The sequence below is a fragment of the Durio zibethinus genome, chromosome 14, assembly GCF_047325235.1.
Source record: "Durio zibethinus cultivar Kanyao isolate XHJ-2024 chromosome 14, ASM4732523v1, whole genome shotgun sequence".
In the NCBI taxonomy this organism is placed as follows: Eukaryota; Viridiplantae; Streptophyta; class Magnoliopsida; order Malvales; family Malvaceae; genus Durio; species Durio zibethinus.
In genome coordinates this window covers 223980-244092 of record NC_143175.1, presented here as the reverse complement: position 1 = coordinate 244092, position 20113 = coordinate 223980, and the positions used below count along the sequence as shown (strand labels likewise).

General features: G+C 33.3%; 1 protein-coding gene across 1 annotated transcript; it reads left to right on the top strand.

The window, feature by feature from the left end:
* Positions 1-90: 90 nt before the first annotated feature.
* Positions 91-1172, top strand: LOC111295154 (uncharacterized). Its single transcript, XM_022888541.2, has one exon. The coding sequence runs from the start codon at positions 360-362 to the stop codon at positions 642-644; it is 285 nt and encodes a 94-aa protein (XP_022744276.1). The 5' UTR covers positions 91-359; the 3' UTR covers positions 645-1172.
* Positions 1173-20113: the final 18941 nt, after the last annotated feature.

Sequence of the window (20113 nt, the reverse complement as noted above, 5' to 3'; positions counted from 1 at the left end):
CCAGACCTTTACCAACAACCCAGCAACAGCAAAGGAAGGTGCATACTGCATTCCAAGTTGCCAATGATTTCATTCTCAGCAGAGGAACAAATACAGGCAAACACCCAAGAAATGCGGCAGTGAACTCCCAACCGATGCTTTTTGCTGGTGAGCTCCCAACCGATGCTTTCCATTCCATCCAATCCATACACTTGTCCTCATCATAGCCCTCCTCTATTTTCTTAGATTCTTTTCAGGCCCTATAAAATGGGGCTCGAATCCGCATGAAAATCAAATCCATTGCAGTGGAAACTCATCCTAACTTGCATTTTAGTGTGCTACTACCTACTGCAACAAAAAACACAAGATTATAGCTAGCTATGGGTGGGAACAAGCAGAAAAAATCCTTCTCTTTTTTCAGTTTCTTCAAAGCTAAGAAGGGTCATAAATATCAGGATTATTCCTATTCGGCGGTGGAAGATGTTCAGAGCACAAGAAAGGTGTATCCTAGCGATGAAGACAGTACTCTCAGGGTGGTTGCTGAGCCTGGTATTGACAAGAAAGCTTCCGCTTTCATAGCCAATTTCCATGCAACTCGTGTCTCAGACTCTCAGAAGCAATTCTTCATCACCAGGCAGACTGAAAATGAGGCCGCCCTGATATGAACCCTCTTCTCCTCTACACCACTATAGCTAGATAGTGAGACTGCAAATTGTTTCTTAATTATTACCAGTTGGTTATAGTTTGTGAATGAAATATAAACATATGTTAATTCTTGTATCAGTATAGCTAGAATTGCTTTTGTTCAATCAAGTTTCTATACATGATATTTTCCTTCTTTCACACAAAATCCATCCTGAAAGCATTCGACTTTTTACTTCTTACACTAATATTAATTCTACCTATGTATTATACGACACCACATATCAATTTTACTGTTCCTTGTGTTTGGATCTATATTAACAGAAAAGCTAATGTGAAATGCTCATTTAGAGGAGCAAGCATAAACGAAAAGTGAATAGCTTAAGTTGCAGGGGATGGATATATAGGATTCTTGTTTTTAGTTGATTTTGATTTTGGGATAGAATTAATGTCATTTTATCATTAGCTTCAGTAAGTGAACATGATAAATTAAAACGGAGCTCCAAGGGAATAATCAATTCAAGTTAATTTATGAAGACTGAAAACTTATACCTGCTAGCAGCAGCTTCCTAGTTGATGAAAGGGTAATGAATAGTGGAGTTCCTTAAACTTGGAAACTTGAGCAAATTCACAAGGTTTTAATGAAAATATTGGTAATACAGCTGCAAAATCCAAGCTATTTTTCTCAGTTTTCGATTAAGCAAGTAAGCTTTCTTCAGTACAGCATCTGAAAAAATGGTTACCTCCGTCACCTTGTCCTGGATGGAATCTGACAAATCTCCACGAATAGGGGTTATGGCTTGCTCTCGCACACATCTAATAGTGTACGACACGATGTACATATATGAATATGAGTTATCCTCTCATCAGACGTGCTTTAGTTTTAGGTTAACATTTCAGGCATCGCAACTCACGAGTCACAACAATCTTTATGTTTCCTTTCCTTGTCGGCTTCTTTCAAAGACAAATATTCCCCCATAACAATGGCAGAAAGGACAGAGGAGCCTCAAACAACAAACTTTTACTAATAAAATTTGCAAATGCTATATAGTTACAAACAAAATATGGAGTAGCAACATGATTTCATTATGCATTTAGATTAATATATATCATTGGTAGTAACATAAAAGTTGCACCGTACAATAATGAATCCGTCTAGCACTTGAAAACCAATGGCAAGGGTCGCCTTGAAGCCTCCTGAATTCGTTTTAAGAGAATATGCATTTGGCATTTTGTTTTGAACTTGGCCTATACGATGCCCCCATGATTTCCAGAAAAGAATCTTGCTATAACTGAAAATAATTTCTTATTATTTTTTTCTAATATTGCTTTTAAAAAAAAAAATACAAGATGCTTTACTAAAGCATAATATGTTGGTTCAGTGCGTTTAATAACGTGTTTAAGATCGTTTAATGAAAATATCTGACGTACTTATTGATTACTGGGCTAGCTTAATATAAGGTATCCGTATGCATATTGCAACCGCAAATGCGTCAAGTATTGTATTGTTGTTAACCTTAGGATCAAGGTTTCTACTTCCCTAGTATTTGAAACAAAATCAAACAACAGACTAAAGGCATTCATAATTCATGCATATGCTTTTCTTTGCCTCCTTGTACAGCTTTATGGAACGGTGACCATCAAAATTAGTAAAAGTGATTTGCTTTCCTTCAGATCCCTTTGAGACGTTTAACATGATTGATGGTTCATTCATGTGCTGCCTTGGACAACTGAACAGTTCTTGCACTGTAATGTAAACATTTTAGATTCTTTCACTTCAACTAGTCTACGCTAATCCATCTAAAGTGGAGAATTAGTATCTGGCTTGCTGGCTAAGGAATTAGGCCATCTTCTTATAACTATCACTTCAACTATTCATAATCTTGCCATATAGTGTTACAAAATACAAAATGAAGTTAGATATATTTATGGTTAAGAGTTTTATGTTATGGCATTTGGATGCGATTAATTAATTAATCAATTGTATTCAAAATTGGGAAAAGAAAAAGGGGAATTACTTTTTACTTGTTTATGGTCACAGAACTAATGCTTCTTACAGCCATACAAGAAGATCTTCCTATTTTTTGCAAAATTGAACATCTAGCTAAATTTGTTTATAATTAATATTTTTCAAGTAATGTACTAGTTAATAGCTCTCAAGTAATTATAATAATGAGATGGAATTTAGGTCTGAGCTGATTTTATGCTCATAACTACAAAATGAGATGGAATTTTATTATTATAATTGAACCATATATAATCTCAAAAGCTTTCAAAGTTGATTGATTCTCAAGTAACTGTTGGATCAAGTTGTCTCAAACCTCCTCCATTCAAAAGAGAAACTTTGAGTCTTGAATATTAACTGATTAAGAGACCAGAAAACAAGCCAAGCAATTGGGAATAATTTAGAAAAACATCACTTCTTTTCACTGCTTACCATGAAGGAGGAGATTCATATAATATTTTACCTCTAATCAGTATGAACTCAAAATTTTCAAAGTCAATTGATTCTCTAACTGTTGAATTAATTTATATATATATATATATATATATATAATTTCATAGCCAATTGATTCTCTGTGTTCAAAAGAAATAATTTGAGAGTAACCAATTAATGGTACACCAATAATTTTCACATACAAATTATGAAAAAAGGTTGATGTTGAAGGTTCAAAGATCACGAAATGCCAAGCAATTGGAGATAAAGTGAGACCTCCCTTCCTTCACTGCTCACCATAAAGCAGAAGATTCATATGTTGAAGTCAAGCACACTATGGTAGGCTTCAAAATTTAGAACCAGAATCCAGTGAAGACCATATTTTTTGACCAGTCTTGTTCCATATAGTTAATTCCTTCCCTACATTTGAATCGGCATCTGCATAATTATTGAACTCTTTTAGACTTTAGTTAGGCACAGTAGATTCTATTTGCAGCTGCTTTTTCTCCTCTAATCAAGTAATTCACTCGGAAGAAGCAAAACCTTTTCTTTTTCTTTTCTCCTATTACCATATCTGAAAAACTTATTTCTATATATCTAGGTACAACTGTCCTTACTAGGCCAAATGAAGAAGAAAGCAAGAGGAAAACCATGAGACAAAACGAATTCCATCTGGAAATTCTAAAATTAATCTTAATTATTTTTCAGTCACCAGTGCAGAAATTATGATTAATTGTAAACACCGTCTCACCATATATTTGGCACACACACTGCCATTCATTTCATACCACTGATCTCCATAATCAGAGCTATTGCCATTTCTTTCAAACCCTGTAAATATCACATTTCAAGGAATGGATTTGTTTGTTGTATATATTGGTTTGTTTTTTTGTGGACTGTGGACTATACTAGATGGTAAGTATTGTATATATTGTATAACTTGGAAATTAATTAAATCAATTGATCAGCATTATCCCTAAGCTGCAATATCTTAATATTTTCAACATTCATATAATTAGGGGTATAAACAGAAAATATTTGAATAATGACCAAGAAATGGAACTTGGTTTGTTACATTCTGGGTTTAGTATTAACGATTAAATGGTAACAGTTACATTATGGGCTAGAACTATATGGTAATTAAATTGCTTTAAATCAATTGATCTGCGCCATGATTAAGCTCTGCTATATAAACAGCATCTCGTTAGTAATATCATTAGACAAAATCCTTGAGAAATCCAATAATAATTGTGGTATCATAGTGAGAAAATAGCTCTTGCATTTGGGCTGCTGGTGCTCCAATTAGGATAAAGAAATATTTAAGGACTTGTGGTGATTGTCATACAGTTACGAAGTTTGCTTCAGATATTTTCAAGAGCGAGATTATTGTAAGGGATGTCAATCGGTTTCACCTTTTCAGGAATGGTTTGTGTTCCTGCAGAGACTATTGGTGATTGGCCTTGAATAAGGTTTGTAGTTAGAAACATATCTCGTATTGTTTGACTTTCTCCCAACAAGAAAATTTGTTTTTCTTCCTTCTCTTTCTTCTCGTAGGGTATCACTGTTGACTACGGGTCGGGGTGGGATGGGACAGCTTTTGCTCACCCGATTTGATTTTTATAATCATAAAATTCGAATTCGATTCGATCTGAAAATTTTTTATTATTTTTTATATTCAAACATATCCGATCTGATATTATATAAATCATACCCGATCTGATCTGACCCGAAATTAATAAAATATTATTTTTTAAAGTATAAAATATTATTTTTTAAATATAAATATATAATTATTGTCATAATGTCTAGATCTAAGAATCTATCGCTAGACATTGACTTGAAGGAGTCGTCATCAATCTTTTTTATCTAAGTGTGATTGACCACCTAAAGAATCTATCATTATAAGGAACACCTAAGCTTAAGGGTCCCTAAAAAAATAGGTTCAGGTTTACTAACCAGAACAGGGTTTGGGAGTTCGGTTACTGTGAGGAAAGTTATAGCACCCTCACAACGCCCATCAAAAGATGGTACCAACTTAATTTTGTGTTATCCAATAAACCTTAAAAATTTATCAAGTAATTAATTATTGAAAATACTCTTAATTGACTATAATATTTTTAGCAGAAAATTGAAAAAATTCTCTCACCTCAAGGTATGCAAGAAAACTACTGTTTCACTTGCAGAGACTCTATCGTCGAATTATTTAACATTAAAAAAAATCCAAGAAAGTAAAAAGGAAAAGAAAAAAAATGATTCAGTTTTAGATACAAATCTTTTTCTATTCAAAAATTCATTGCTTTTGTACAAGGAAAATTGATACTTTCAACTTTTTCTCAAAATATTTTTAAAAAGCTTATTTTCAAGGAAAATTGATACTTTTAACTTTTCCTCAAAAAAACATTTTTTAAAAACTTATTTTTAAGAAAAATTGATACTTTCAATTTTTCCTCAAAAATTCATTTTTGAAAACTTATTTTTAAGGAAAATTGATACTTTCAACTTTTCTCCAAAAATATTTTTTTTTTGAAAGCTTATTTTCAGGAAAAATTGATACTTTCAATTTTTCCTCAAAAATATTTTTTTAGAAAGCTTATTTTCAAGAAAAATTGATACTTTTAACTTTTTTTCAAAAATATTTTTTTGAATTTTAAAGAAAATAAAAAAAAAATTAAACAATTCTAATCCAATCAATAAATAAAAATAATAATAAATAATTAAATAAAAACCTGGGAACGACTCGACTTAACGGCTCGGCTCGACGCGGCTTGAGGAAGAAAAGACAGCTCAAAGACGCGGCTCGACTCGGATCGGTTCAGCTTCGAAAACGGCTCGCACTCGGGTTGAACGCGGGTCGAAAGAGGGTTGATTTCAAAACGCACAGATCCTCTGTGCATAGTAACACCAAAACGATTTCGTTTTCACCGAGTATAAAAGGCTAATTCTTCCGTTTCTCAGCAGATCTCTCATCCTCTCTTTCTCTTCCCTTTTTTTCTCTCCCTTCTCTCTAAACTGACGAAGAACTCCGGTTGAATCTCGTCGAATTCTGAAAATTTTCGTCGAAATCTAGGTTTTTCGTCAGAAGTTCATCAAAAAGTTGATCGATTTCTGAAAATAATCGTTGAAGACTGGGAAGCTGACCGAAAAATTCAAACTTGACAGAAAAAGTCACCGAAAAATTCAAACTTCACAGAAAAATTCAATCGAAATTTGAAAATTTTTCAGAAATTTCCAGAAAAAAATTCACCAAAAATTCAAAAAAAATGTCATTGATTCCTAAAGCTTATTCTAACACACCAAAATCTTTTTTAGCTTCTGTTCACTCTCTCTCAACCAGAGTCTACCTTTTTCTGTCTGTTTGTTTTTGTTCTTCCAGCACCTATTTATAGGGATTGATCAGAAGAGTTTTTGATCAATCCTAATTCCCTCTGGACTTGAATTCAATCTTTGAATCCAATCCCAACTCTGTCAGCCTCAAATTTTCGTCAGAATTTCAGTCCTTCTAATCCTAATCCCAATTGGGATTCATACAAGAAAAAAAAAAATAAAATAAAAAATAAATATATATTAATAGATAAATGATAATATGTAAATAGATAAATAATAATAATAGATAAATAATAATATATAATAAATATATAAACAGATAAGTAATAATAAAAAATACATATATTAATAAATAGTAATAATAGATAAATAAATAAATAATAAATAAAATACAAAATACAGAATAAATAAAAAAATAAAATAAAATAAAACAAACTGAAATGGACTTACCTATGTGGACTAGGCCCAATTGATCCGAGCCTAGATAAAATTAGGTGTCTACAACTGCCTCTCTTTACACATTTTTTGTGAAACAGAAATTGCGCAAAGACGTAGACACCCATTCAAGGCTCCACTCGACCCCCTTTTTTTTTTTGCTTTTTTCGTTAAAATTCTTATCAAAGTTCCTCTAAGCAGAGGCTCAACGACTTTGAAAAACATAAACAAAGCTCCTCTAATTAGAGGCTTTATGACTTTGAAAGATAAATAAAGCTCCTCTAATTAGAGGCTCAAAGATTTTGAAAATAAATGGCTCATCTAATCAGAGGCTCAATAACTTTCGAAAGATAGACAAAGCTCCTCTAATCAGAGGTTTAACGACTTTTTAAAAAATAAAAGGCTTCTCTAATTAGAGATTTAACGACTTTTAAAATAAATTGCTCTTCTAAACAGAGGCTCAACGACTTTGAAAAATATAAACAAAGCTCCTCTAATCAGATGCTTAACAACTTTTGAAAATAAATGCTCCTTGATGATTGTCCAAAGGAGTTAAAAAATTTGTGTTTGAAAGAATTTCAGGAGATTATGCCCAAAAGTCGTACAAATCAACCATGATATCGCAAGACATCTTATTTCAAGGATTAAAAACTTAGCTGGCAAGCTTTTTCTCAAATTTAAAAATGTCTTCACATCTGTCTTCTCTATGTGGGATGTTGGAATACCCTTGCTTCTTGAATTTATGCACTATATTTTCTTGAATGTAGTATATGCTATGCAATGTATATGAAATTCAATGCATGCTATGCGAATGTTGACTAATTATGGTACTCAAGTTTTTCAAGCTCTCTTCTTTGGCATCATTCTTTATTTTTCAAAGACTAGATTATGCTGCTCTTCTAAGAGCGAGCTAGTGTAACTCTCAATCATCTCTTCCATTCATATTCTTTCTGTAAGAAATCTCTTTCCAAATTCAATATCCTTATCAAGAACTGAACATCTCAATTCTGCCTTTATCACTCTTGACTTATTCAATGTAATGTAAAGATATTTCATGTCATTATTCATTCATCAATCATTATTTCAAACTCAAAAAGTAAGAATGCATTTGCACATTTCTTCCATTGTAAGGTATTAAGAAGAAACTAATAAGAATGATTGAGAAACAGTCACCAGAAAAAGGACACAAAGAGGGAAATAAAATGTCTTTTATTAGCAAAATATTGACAAACTTTGGCCAAGAAAGAATTACAAGGATAAGTATGGGGGACAAAGCCCAAAAATGAACAATCGGACAATCATGATAACACATCTCAAGGTTTTTCTAAAAACTCAACCATCTGATACATTTAACAACCCAGAGTTTCTTCAAATTTGCTAACCTCTATGTCAATAGATTTTTAAATTTGATGTTATATTCTCCTTATCTAAGCCGTCTTTTCAGGTTTTCAACTTAGATAAATCCCATATGACTCAAATCGCCCTTTTAGGATTTTCGCCTTGAGTCCTCCTTTTTCATTCACTTTTTCTTTTTATTTTTTTATTTTTTTTATTCAAGCATAGTATTTTTTCATAGCATCAAAATTTATAGGATGAGATAAATCATTTCCATCCATCTCAGTCAGTATCAGCCTCCATCCGAGAAAACCTGTTTTACTACATACCACCATTCTCAATTCAAAGTCTTTTTTTCTCTATTATCATGCTGGATTGAGAGGATTCTTTTCAAGACCAACTCTCTTTCTTGAAAGCAACGGGGGTCAAATCTTTTTGTCATGAACCCTCATCATTCTTTTTTGATATAGCTGATCATGGCACAATGCAGTTAATCTCCTTTCTGCTATGAAATTTAACTGTTCATAGCATTTTCGAATCCATTCAGCTTCTTTCAACTCAACTTTTTTTAGAACCCTTAGGGATGGGATCTCCACTTTCACTGGTAGTACAGCTTTCATCTCATAAACTAAAAAAAATAGGGTTGCCCCAGTAAAGGTACGCACTGATGTACGATATGCATGTAGTGCAAATGGCAACTTCTCATGCCAATCTTTAGAAGTCTCAGTCATCTTTTCAAAATTCTTTTCATGTTCTTGTTAGCTGCCTCAACTGTCTCATTCATTTTCAGACGGTATGGTATCGAGTTATAATGCTTGGTCTTGTATTAAGCACATATTTCTTGCATCATCTTACTATTTAGATTCTTAGCATTATCTGAAATAATTTTTTTTGAAAGTCTATATCTACAAATGATTTCTCTTTTTATGAACTTGTAAATCATAGATCGTGTTACACTTGCATATGATGTTGCCTTCACCTATTTTATGAAGTAATCTATCATCATAAAAATAAATTTATGCCCATTGGAAGCCTTTGGGGTGATAGGACCAATGACATCCATGTCTCACATTGAGAATGGCCAAGGTGGTGCCATAACATGTAAAGTAGATGACAGGGCATAGATCTTATCAGTATATATCTGGCATTTATGACACTTACAAGTATAGTCAATGCAATCATTCTCTATTGTCAACCAGTAATATCTTAGTCTCATGATCTGTCTCGTCGTCATATGTCCACCGGTATGTGCCTCACAAATTCCATCATGCACCTCTTCAATGATTTTTCTTGCTTCAGCCTTACTTACGCACCTTAGTAATACTTGATCTCAGCTTCTTTTATACAGAACTTTCCCATCCAAAAAAAAGCTCATAGCCAATCTTCGGATGACCCTTTTATCATTTTCTATTACTTGAACTGGGTATTACTGATCTTTAATATACTGTAGGATATCATAATACTAGGGCCTCCTATCTTTCTTCTCTTATACATTAGAGCAATGAGCTGGCATATCCTTAACATCTAACCTGATGGATTGAATGCCAGTATTGTCATTAATTCAAATTATTACAACCAGAGTAGCTAATGCATCGGTAATCAAATTCTCTTCTCGAGGTAAATGATCAAACTGGATATCTTCGAATTGCTTTATCAACTCTAGAATATACTTGTGGTATGGAACGAGTTTTGAATCTCTCATCTTTCATTCTCCTTTCAACTGATATATAACTAGAGCTGTTAAGTATAGAATTAAAAGTTTCCTTAGAACAGGTGGTACCAATACTTGAGGGTTTGACTAGTATTGCTTAATTTTATCAAAAGCCACTTGACATTTCTCATTTCATTTTTCAAGATTATTTTTACGGAGAAGCTTAAATATGAGATCACATTTGTAGGTAAGCTGAGAAATAAATCGAGAAATGTAATTCAATCTTCCTAGAAAACCTCAAACTTCCTTTGGTGTACTCAGAGGTGATAAATTTTGAATGACCCGTATTTTATCTAGATCGACTTCAATTCCTCTTTCACTGACCACAAAGCCTAGTTACTTTCCTGACTTTACTTCAAAAGTGCACTTAACTAGGTTTAACTTGAGCTGAAACCTTCTCAATCTCTCAAATAACTTTCTGAGGCTGGTGACATGATCTTCATCTTTACAAGATTTTACAATATATCATCTACATACACATCGATCTCTTTATACATCATATCATAAAAGAGTGTTACTATGGCCTTTTGATATGTTATCCCAGTATTCTTTAACCCAAAAGGTATGACCTTGTAATAAAAAGTTCCTCACATAGTCACAAAAATGGTCTTTTTCATATCTTCTGTAACCATTTTTATCTGATTATACCCTAAGAAACCATCCATAAAGGAGAAAATTGAATGCCTAACCGTGTTATCTACCCGTGTGTCGATATGAGGTAAAGAAAAGTTATCCTTTGGACTAGCTTTATTCAAATCACGATAGTCTACACACATTTGTACCTTTTTATCTTTCTTAAAAATTGGTACTATATTGGCTACCCACTCTAGATACTTAGCCACTTATAGAAAACCTACATCAAACTATTTTTTCACCTCTTATTTGATCTTTAATAGCATTTCAGGCTTCATTCTTCTCAATTTTTACTGGATTGACTTACATTCTGACTTTAAAAGCAATATGTGCTTTACTATCTCCGTGCTTAACCCTAGCATATCCTGGTAAGACCAAGCAAATACATTCATGAATTCTCAGAGTAAATATGCCAAACGTTGTCTATCATCTGATGAAAATGAAGTGCCAATTCTGACATTTTTCTTATTCTCTTCATCTCTTAGATTCACTAAGTCAACTATCTCCTGATGAGGCTCAATTGGCTTATTTTCTTGTTCAATCAATCTCATTAGGTCCGGAGGCATAACATATTCTTCAAAATTCTCTTTATTGTCAAGTTCATCAGTGTTAATTGAATTCTCAAAATTAACCTCTTGATTGTTATCATAATTACCTTCATGTTCATTTAAGGACCTAAAATTGACTGAAATAGGATATGTTGGTAAGATGTGTTTAAAAAAATAGCAATAATAAAGACACAAGAAAAAATGAATGAAAATGTATCTTTCTTAATTTTTATTAAAATAATAAAAGATAAATGACCCAAACAAAAAAGATCACCCCAATGCCTTGGACAATAGCTATTGGGATGTTATAATTACATTGTATTGGTTTCAAAAGTCATAGGCATTTTAATGACACTCTAATTGTTTAGCTCATAATCCGACAGACAAAGACGGATCCACCCCTCTTGTTTAAGCCACATTTCATCTTTAATAACATTAATGGTTAACTAGGCAAAAGCTTTTTTCATATTTTTTCTTGTATCTAGGTACATGAATCCTTAAAGTCTGAAAGTCTCGTACAGGTATGGAATAACCATTAGCCTTGCTGTTTTTCCTACTGGCCTTCTCTTGATTTCTCATTCTGCTACCTCATAGCCTAGGCCTAACCTTTCACTATTGTCTATCACTATCAAGGGTTCCTTTATTCCCTACAAGTTCTTGTCCAGCCCTAATCCTGGATACCAGCCCTTATTGATGACTTGGCTCATCACTATCTTTGAAAAAAATTAATTTTTAAGTCTTTCACTTACAGAATTAACTAGCTCAAAAGATTAATAGAAGCATTCTATAGCTTCTTCGAAGCTTTTAACGGTTGGGTCACAAGTATGTCTTCCTCTCCAACTACCACTACTAATTGACCTTCTATATTAAACTTGATCTTTTGGTGCAAGGTAGAGGACACAGCTCCTGCCATATGAATCTATGGCCTTTCTAATAGACAGCTGTAGAATGAAGAGATATCCATCACTTGAAACTTCACATTAAAAATACACGGCCCAATTTACAAGGACATCTCGATATCCCCCAAGACTTCCCTTCTGATCCCACTAAAAGCTTTCATGATCATCTGACTGTCTTTCATATGAGAGTAATCAATGGGTAACCTTGCCAAAGTTGACATAGGTATGATGTTGATAGTAGAACCATCATCGATAAAGACTTTGGCTATGATATGGCTCTTGCACTTGACTATGATATGCAAAGCCTTGGTATTTCTCTTTTTTTTGAGGAAATCTCATCATCGCTGAATGAAATATGATTCGACATGACTAGATTTTTAGCCAAGTGGTTCACATATTCAACAGATACATTATGTGCCACATATGCTTGGTTCAATACTTTCAGTAAGATGTTTTGGTGTGGCTTTGAATTTAATAGCAGTGATAGTAATGAGATTCGTATTGGCATTTTGTTCAACTGTTCAACCACTAAATACTCACTATGTTTTACCAACTTCAGGAATTCACAAATTTTTGTTTTCTGACATCGACTTCGGATGATTTTTTTTAAGTTCTACTTCGAGGTTATTTCGTTCTTCTCCTTCTTTAACTTTCTCTCTTCTAGCCTTCTCTAATATTTTTAGAGTGTAATACTTTTCACTTCGGGTGATGCCTCTTACACTAGTTATATTGGAGACGTCAGCTTTAGAGACATCCTTTTTTATCCCTGAACTACTGTATCATAGCCATATTTCTAGGATACAGCTTTATCATTCTTATATGAGAAGAGAGTCAAAACTTTAAAAGTTATCGACCTGGGAATGAGTTTATCTATGATTAACTTTGGCTTGTTCTCACAATGAATTGTCATTGACTTTAGAAACAGTTTTACAAGCTTATCAGTCATGGACACTTCAACACCTTCTAAGTCTTCTCTTATTTCGTAGACCTCAATCTGGTATGAATCCAAGAGCTTTTACACCTCTTGGTAAAACTGCTCACAAGTTTCGATAGAGTGGCCCATTACCCCACGATCATATTTATAACTAGTGCTGGCTATATATACTCCATGATAACTGTGTGGATTCATTAGTTGTATCATGTCAGCTTTCTATAAAATATCAAACAGCTGACTAAGAGGTGTCTTAATATCTACCATTTTTTTTTTCAAAAAGCATTCATGTTTTTCACTCAAAGTATTCACATTATGATTAGACAATGGATTGCCACTAACATTTGGTGCAGCCACCCCTCTTGTATCGAAGCTAATCATTCCATCCTTGATCAACCGTTGCACTTTATATTTTAGAGTGATGTAATTTTCGGTGGAGTGACCGACAATCTTATAGTGATAGTCATAATAGGCTGTGGGATCATATCACTCAAGGTAAGATGGTTTGAGGGGCTCTAACTTACTAAGAGCAATCAAATGACTGTTGTAAAGCTCTCGATATAATTCTATATAAGTCATTGGGATTGGGTCAAATACAAGTTTTTCGTGAGTAGTTCATTACTCCCGTGAACCACCCATTGGGTTAGCTGAACGAGTTTAGGTCTTAGGGTAGGCTGAGTGTTAGGACTATATGTCGTATTCTGAGACCTAAGAGGAGGTTGATATGTTTGGGAATAAGATGACTGTACAAATGGTTGGTATGAGTAAAGGGATGTGTTATTTACAGTAGGGTAATATGAAAAGTATCCTTATGGTGAGTAAGATTGATAACCTTCAAATTGTTGTCTATCAAAGCTCACAGCTTAAGCTTTAATCTTTTTCTTTTTCGGGACTCTTTTGCTAGATACTTCACTTCCTTTCAACTTGTCATTCTTGATGGCACTCTTGATAATTTCTCTCAAAATTATCATATCAGTAAAATTTTTGGTTGCATTTTCTATCATCTTTTCATAATAAAAAAGTTTTAAAGTGCTAACAAATAGCACTGTAGTTTCTTTCTCAGTTAGAAGAGGTTGTACCTGAGAAGTTACATATCTCTATCTCTAGGCGTATTTTTTAAAAGATCATTTACCTTTTTCTCTAGGTTCTGTAAAGACAAACGATCAGGAGCTAGATCGATAATATGTCGATACTGACTAATAAAGTCATGAGTCATATCGCTCCAAGAGTGAATGCGGGTTCTGTCCAGTTGACATACCACCTGACAGCAGAACCTGTAAGGCTATCTTGAAAAACATGCATTAGTAGTTTTTCATTATGGGCATGGGCTACCATATTTCAGTAATACATGGTGATATGAGTTTTTGGGCACTTCGTACCATCATATTTCTTAAATTTTGGTACTTTAAACTTTGGTGGAATGATTATATTCGAGACTAAGCATAGCCCAGCAGCATCAACAGAACCATAAAATCCAATGCCTTCTATAGCCTGTAACCTTTGTTCCAGTATACTAATCTTTGTATCTTTCTGAGACTCCATCACTTTTACTTTCTCCTTATTTTTCAAGTCATCTAGATCAAGAACTGGTTCTATTACCTTTTTAGTAAAGACAGGATTTACATAGCTATGGTAATGCCTTAGATTGGAGGCTAATAACATTTCAAGATATGTAGGATATACGAAGTGTTGTGGTGGAACCTCTTATGTAGACTGGGTTTGAGGTGGATCAAAACCTGAAGGATACAAAGGGTCAGCCATTTCTTGTAATGGGGGAACTTATTGGCTTGTATTTTTTTTTTTTACTCTTTTTCTCTTATTCAGCTTATTGAGAGCATCTAGAATCTTGCTCAACTCATTTTCAATCTTTTTCTGTGCTTTTTCTAGTTTTTCAAATTTATGAGAGTTTTTTTGCTCTATTTTTTTGGCTTTGACTCTTGTATTGTATCGATGGACATGGTTCTCGTTAGATGGAGCTATTCTTGAACCTTGAGTATCATATCTTAGAATTAGTAAATTTGTATGACTATCTCATGGTTACTTTATTAAGTGTAATGAATGAGAATACAATGAATGAGAATGCATGTATGCAAAGAATATTTACCTTAAAGATGGTATTTAACTAAAAGATTTCATTTATTCTAAAAAAAACTTTTATTTACATTAAGTTTATCATCTTAGAATTATAACCATAAAATTGCTTGATCTGTTCATACCGGGCCTTAGCTTCTTCGATGAAGTTCAACAGATGCTGTCTGTGTTCTCCTATTGGGGCCACCACTTATTTCAATGCCTCTGTCTCTTTCACCATCTCTCTTATCTTGCATAGACCTTTACAAATTTAGGTCGTTAGGTGCTCAATGTATTTTTGTTTCCCTAAGTTCTCTCTTTTACCACACCAGACTTGGTATGATAATTCTCTATGCTCCCTAACTAATGCAGCAATGTAGTTTTTTTGTTCATTCAACTTTTGTCTCAGTCTGATTAGATAGCTATTCAACATGTTATTCTCTGTCTATACTTGGGTACGTTTTTCTTCCAATTCAGCATATTCTTGCTTCAATCTTGCATTCTCTTCAGTCAGCTCAACAATATGTTGTAACGGTTTTGGGACCGCTAGACGTAAAAGATGATGTTTTAAAATTGAGAAAAATAAAAAAGGAGGAGTCGCCACCAATCTTTGTTAGGGTGTGATTGGCCACCCAAAAGTTTATCCTTTTAATAAAACTGATAAAAATGAGTTTAAAATTTATCAAAAAGATAAATTTCGATCTACGAAAAACCAGGTGGAGTCCGGGAGTTGGTTACGCATGGGGAAGGATTAGCACCCCCACAACGCCCATAAATTGGTACCATTTAATTACGCACTATTTTCGGTGTTGGATAAAAATGATTTTAATTTGAAATTTAACACTAATTCCCTTCAATTGAAAAAAAATATTTTTGCTAAAATTTTTATTCAGGAATATTGAGAAAATCTTTAAGTTTAAGAATTATCTTAAAATTCTCCATCATCTAGGCAGAATTTGAAATAACTCTTTTCGCTTAAGATTTAACACAACAATCCTTAAAATGAAATAACACTCTTTATAAAAAATCGTTGGTGGCTCTCCAACATCTAGGCAGAGTACCAAGAATAATTTTTTTGGAATGTTATTTTTATTTTATTTTGTAATATCACAAAAAGAGATTTTTTTTTAGTATTATTTTTTTTATTATAAAATATTTTATCATTGAACAGTAAATTAAATGGAAAATAATGCAATCAATTATCGATGATAACATGCTAACATATATCATGCTGATGAATGTCATGTAAAATGAGATGCAATTTAAGAGTTGGATTCTTAAATATAATGAGATCACGTCGACTCTCCAACATCTAGGCAGAGCTTAGGTGCGACTATTTATATTTAAGATCTCAATTTTATTATACCTTTATTCATTAATCTTATTATTAATGTAAATTACGAACTCATGTGAAAAGACTTAACGAAGTAAAATTTTCTAAATACCCCATCATCTAGGCAGCATTCGGGAACAGATTGCCTCAAATAGAATTTTCATACGTGTCCTTAGGATTTTTAAGACTTTGAATTTTAAGAGGTTTTGAATTTTAGGGGATTTTGAATTTTTAGGGGTTTTTAAAAAAACTTAGGATTTTGAAAATTAAAAAATTAGTGTTTAAGGTTTCATTTTTTTTAAGAAAATACGAACATCTTTAAAAATTCCCAACATCTAGGCGAATTTTCGAAGCAAGTTCGATTTTAATGATTTTTGAAAATTAATTTAAAATTTTCTTATATATTTCTTTTTATGAAAATTTATTAATAATAATTCCCCAACATCTAGGCGAAATTATTTATTTGAAAAATATTTTTTTATTCCCTCCAACATCTAGGCAGGAAAAATAAAAAGCTTATTTCATTATTATTATTTAAACATTTTTAAAATACATTATTTTTTAGTTATTATTTTATATTGTTTTCATTTATTTATCATTAATAATAATTAGATATTTATCCTAATAAATTTATACATTTATCATACATAAATATAAAAATAAAAAAATAATAATATAAAAAAAATTTAGAAAAAATAAAAAAAATAAAAAAAAAAAATTTACCTGAATCGGATCGGTCAACGGTCTGGTCAACATTGATCCGGGCGGTTCAGGCGATTGGACCAGTTCGACGGTTGGATTGGCGGTTTGGGCGACCAGCGGTTTAGATCAATTCACTGGCGGTTCGTGTGAACCGATTCAAGGTCAACCGAAAACGGGTCGTCGGGTCGAGTTACGCGGATCTCGGGTCGGGTTCGGTCCACGCGCAGATCCTCTACGCTTGAAACGACGTCGTTTTGGTCCGATGCTCAAAACGACGTCGTTTTGGTCATATGGTTTCTATAAAAATCAGAAAAAAAAAATTTTATTCTTTTTCTCAGTCTGTTCGTTCGACAAAAAAAGAAAAAAAGGCTCTGGGGGGGTTTTCTGGCTCGTCGGAATCCGAGCCGATCGCTACGCCGGCCGCTGTGCGGGTTGCTGCCGACGGTGGTCGAAAATTTGAAAAGTGACAAGGAGGTTTTGTTCAATCTCTTTAGCTCAGATCTGGTGCTCTTTTCATCGAAAATGGCCTTGATTCACGTAGATCGAGTTTTAAAGTTTTCGATATTTTTTTTTGGCGAAACTGATGATTTCTTTGCTTTTGCAGGGAACTTAACGCTGAGGTTCCTCCCTACGGGGAGGACTGTGTTGTTTTCTTTTTTTTTTTTTTGGTTAGATCTATTTTTGTTCTCGATTTGGGTATTTTGGGGAGTATTTAAAGTTTGGTTTTTCTTTTTACGTCGGAATGGGGTCTGTCTGAGGGTGTTGAGGGTGTTTTGAGGGGGAAGAGTTCGTCTGAGAATGGATTTTCTTCTTTTTTTGTTAGAGAGCCAAGAGACCCCAAATGAGAAAGATGGTTGGAGATTTTAAAGGGTTTCGATTTAGGAGGATCTAGGTGGCTATAAGGTAGTTAGTTGGTGGCTATAGGGTGACTGGTCGAGAGGCTGGTCGGGTAGTTGTTCAGGGAGTTGGTCGGGCCAGCTCGACGTCGTACCAACCCCTTAACTTCTGTCTTATTTCTTTTTTTTAATTAATATATATTTTATTATTATTATTATTATTAATATACTTAAAATGGAAACCGTAGACCCGAAAAAAATCAGTGTCTATAGCTGCCCCTCTTTGCACATTACTGAGAATAAGAAATAGGGCAAAGATAAAGACAACGATTTTGTCCAAGAGCAAATCATGGATTTTTTTACAGGTCAGGTCAAGTGATAAGAAAAGCGACATCGTGAGTTAAAAAAATAAAGAATCAATCAAGGCAACATCTAAAGTCGAATGATAAAGACAGTGATCGGGACGACACCGTAGGTCAAGGAATAATAAGATCCGAATTGAACTTGAATTGAATTACAAGTCAAAACCGAGGAAACTGGGATTAAACCACGAGTAAGAGAAATATTAAGGATCAGGATTAAACCACGAATTAAAGAATAAAGAAATCGGGATTAAACCGTGAATCAAAAATGACGTTAAAAGATTGAATCACAAGTAATAAAATAAAAAGATTGAGGTTAAACCACGAGTCAGAAGATAACAAAAATTGAGATTAAACTGCGACTTTGAATTAAAGAGATTGGGATTGAACCGCGAATCGAAAAGATAAAGAGATATGGATTAAACCACGAGTCAAAAGATAATAATAATCGAGATTAAACTACGATTTTGAATTAAAGAGATCGAGATTGAATTGTAAGTCAGAGAATTAATGAAATGATCAAGATTAAACCACGAGTCAGAAGATAACAACAATCGAGATTAAACAGCGATTTTTGAATTAAAAAGATTGGGATTGAACCACGAATCAGAGAATAAAAAGATCGGGATTAAACCGCGAATCAAAAGATAACAACAATAATCGAGATTAAACTATGACTTTGAATTAAAGAGATCGAAATTGAACTACGAATCAGAGAATAAAAAGATCGAGATTAAATCATGAATCAGAAGATAACAACAATAATCGAGATTAAACTGTGACTTTGAATTAAAGAGATCGGGATTGAACCGCGAATCAGAGAATAAAAAGATCGAGATTAAACCATGAATCAGAAGATAACAACAATAACCGAGATTAAACTGCGACTTTGAATTAAAGAGATCGAGATTGAACCGTGAAACAGAGAATAAAAAGATCAGGATTAAACCGTGAATCAGAAGATAACAACAATAATTGAGATTAAACTACGACTTTGAATTAAAAAGATCGAGATTGAACCGCGAATCAGAGAATAAAAAAATTATGATTAAATCATGAATCAGAAGATAAAAGATAATTGGATTGAACTGCAAGTCAGAAAATGAAATGATCGGGATTAAACCACTAGTCAGGAAATTAAAGACGACTGGGACTGAACCGCAAGTCAGAAAATGAATGAAATGATCGAGATTAAACCACAAGTCAAGGATTAAAGATGATTGGGACTGAACCACAAGTCAGAGAATTAATGAAATGATCGGGATTAAATCGTAAGTCAAAAGATAAAGATGACTGGGACTGAACCACAAGTCAGAAAATTAATAAAATGATCGGATTAAACCGCGAGTCAAAGATTAAAGATGACTGGGACTGAACCACAAGTCAAGCAATTAATAAAATGACTGAAATTAAACCACGAGTCAAAGATTAAAGATGACTGGGACTAAACCGCAAGTCAGAGAATGAAATGAAATGACTGGGATTAAATCGCAAGTCAAAAATTAAAGATGACTGCGACTGAACTGCAAGTCAAAAAATTAATGAAATGATCGAGATTAAATCGTGAGTAAAAAGATAAAGATGATTGCGACTAAACCGTAAGTCAGAAAAACATATAAGACTGAGCTGTGAGTTGAGAAATAAGAGATTGAGTACTCCATAGACCAAAAGTTTTGATTTTAAAGATTGTGTTAACATACCATCTTCATGGCCATCATCTTTGTTTCGAGAAAGAAAAATGTTGATTCTTCTTGATGTCTCATAAAGAAACCTTCTATGCAACTTATCGAGAGGCATGTAATGAGTGTAATGATTGTGATGAATGAAAAGACAAAGATGCCATCAACGAATTATATCATGCATTTCATCCAAGTTAATTCAACTTTTGGTTCAATTCTTTTAAACTTTAAAAGTCGCTTCCAGTAATCTCGTCCTT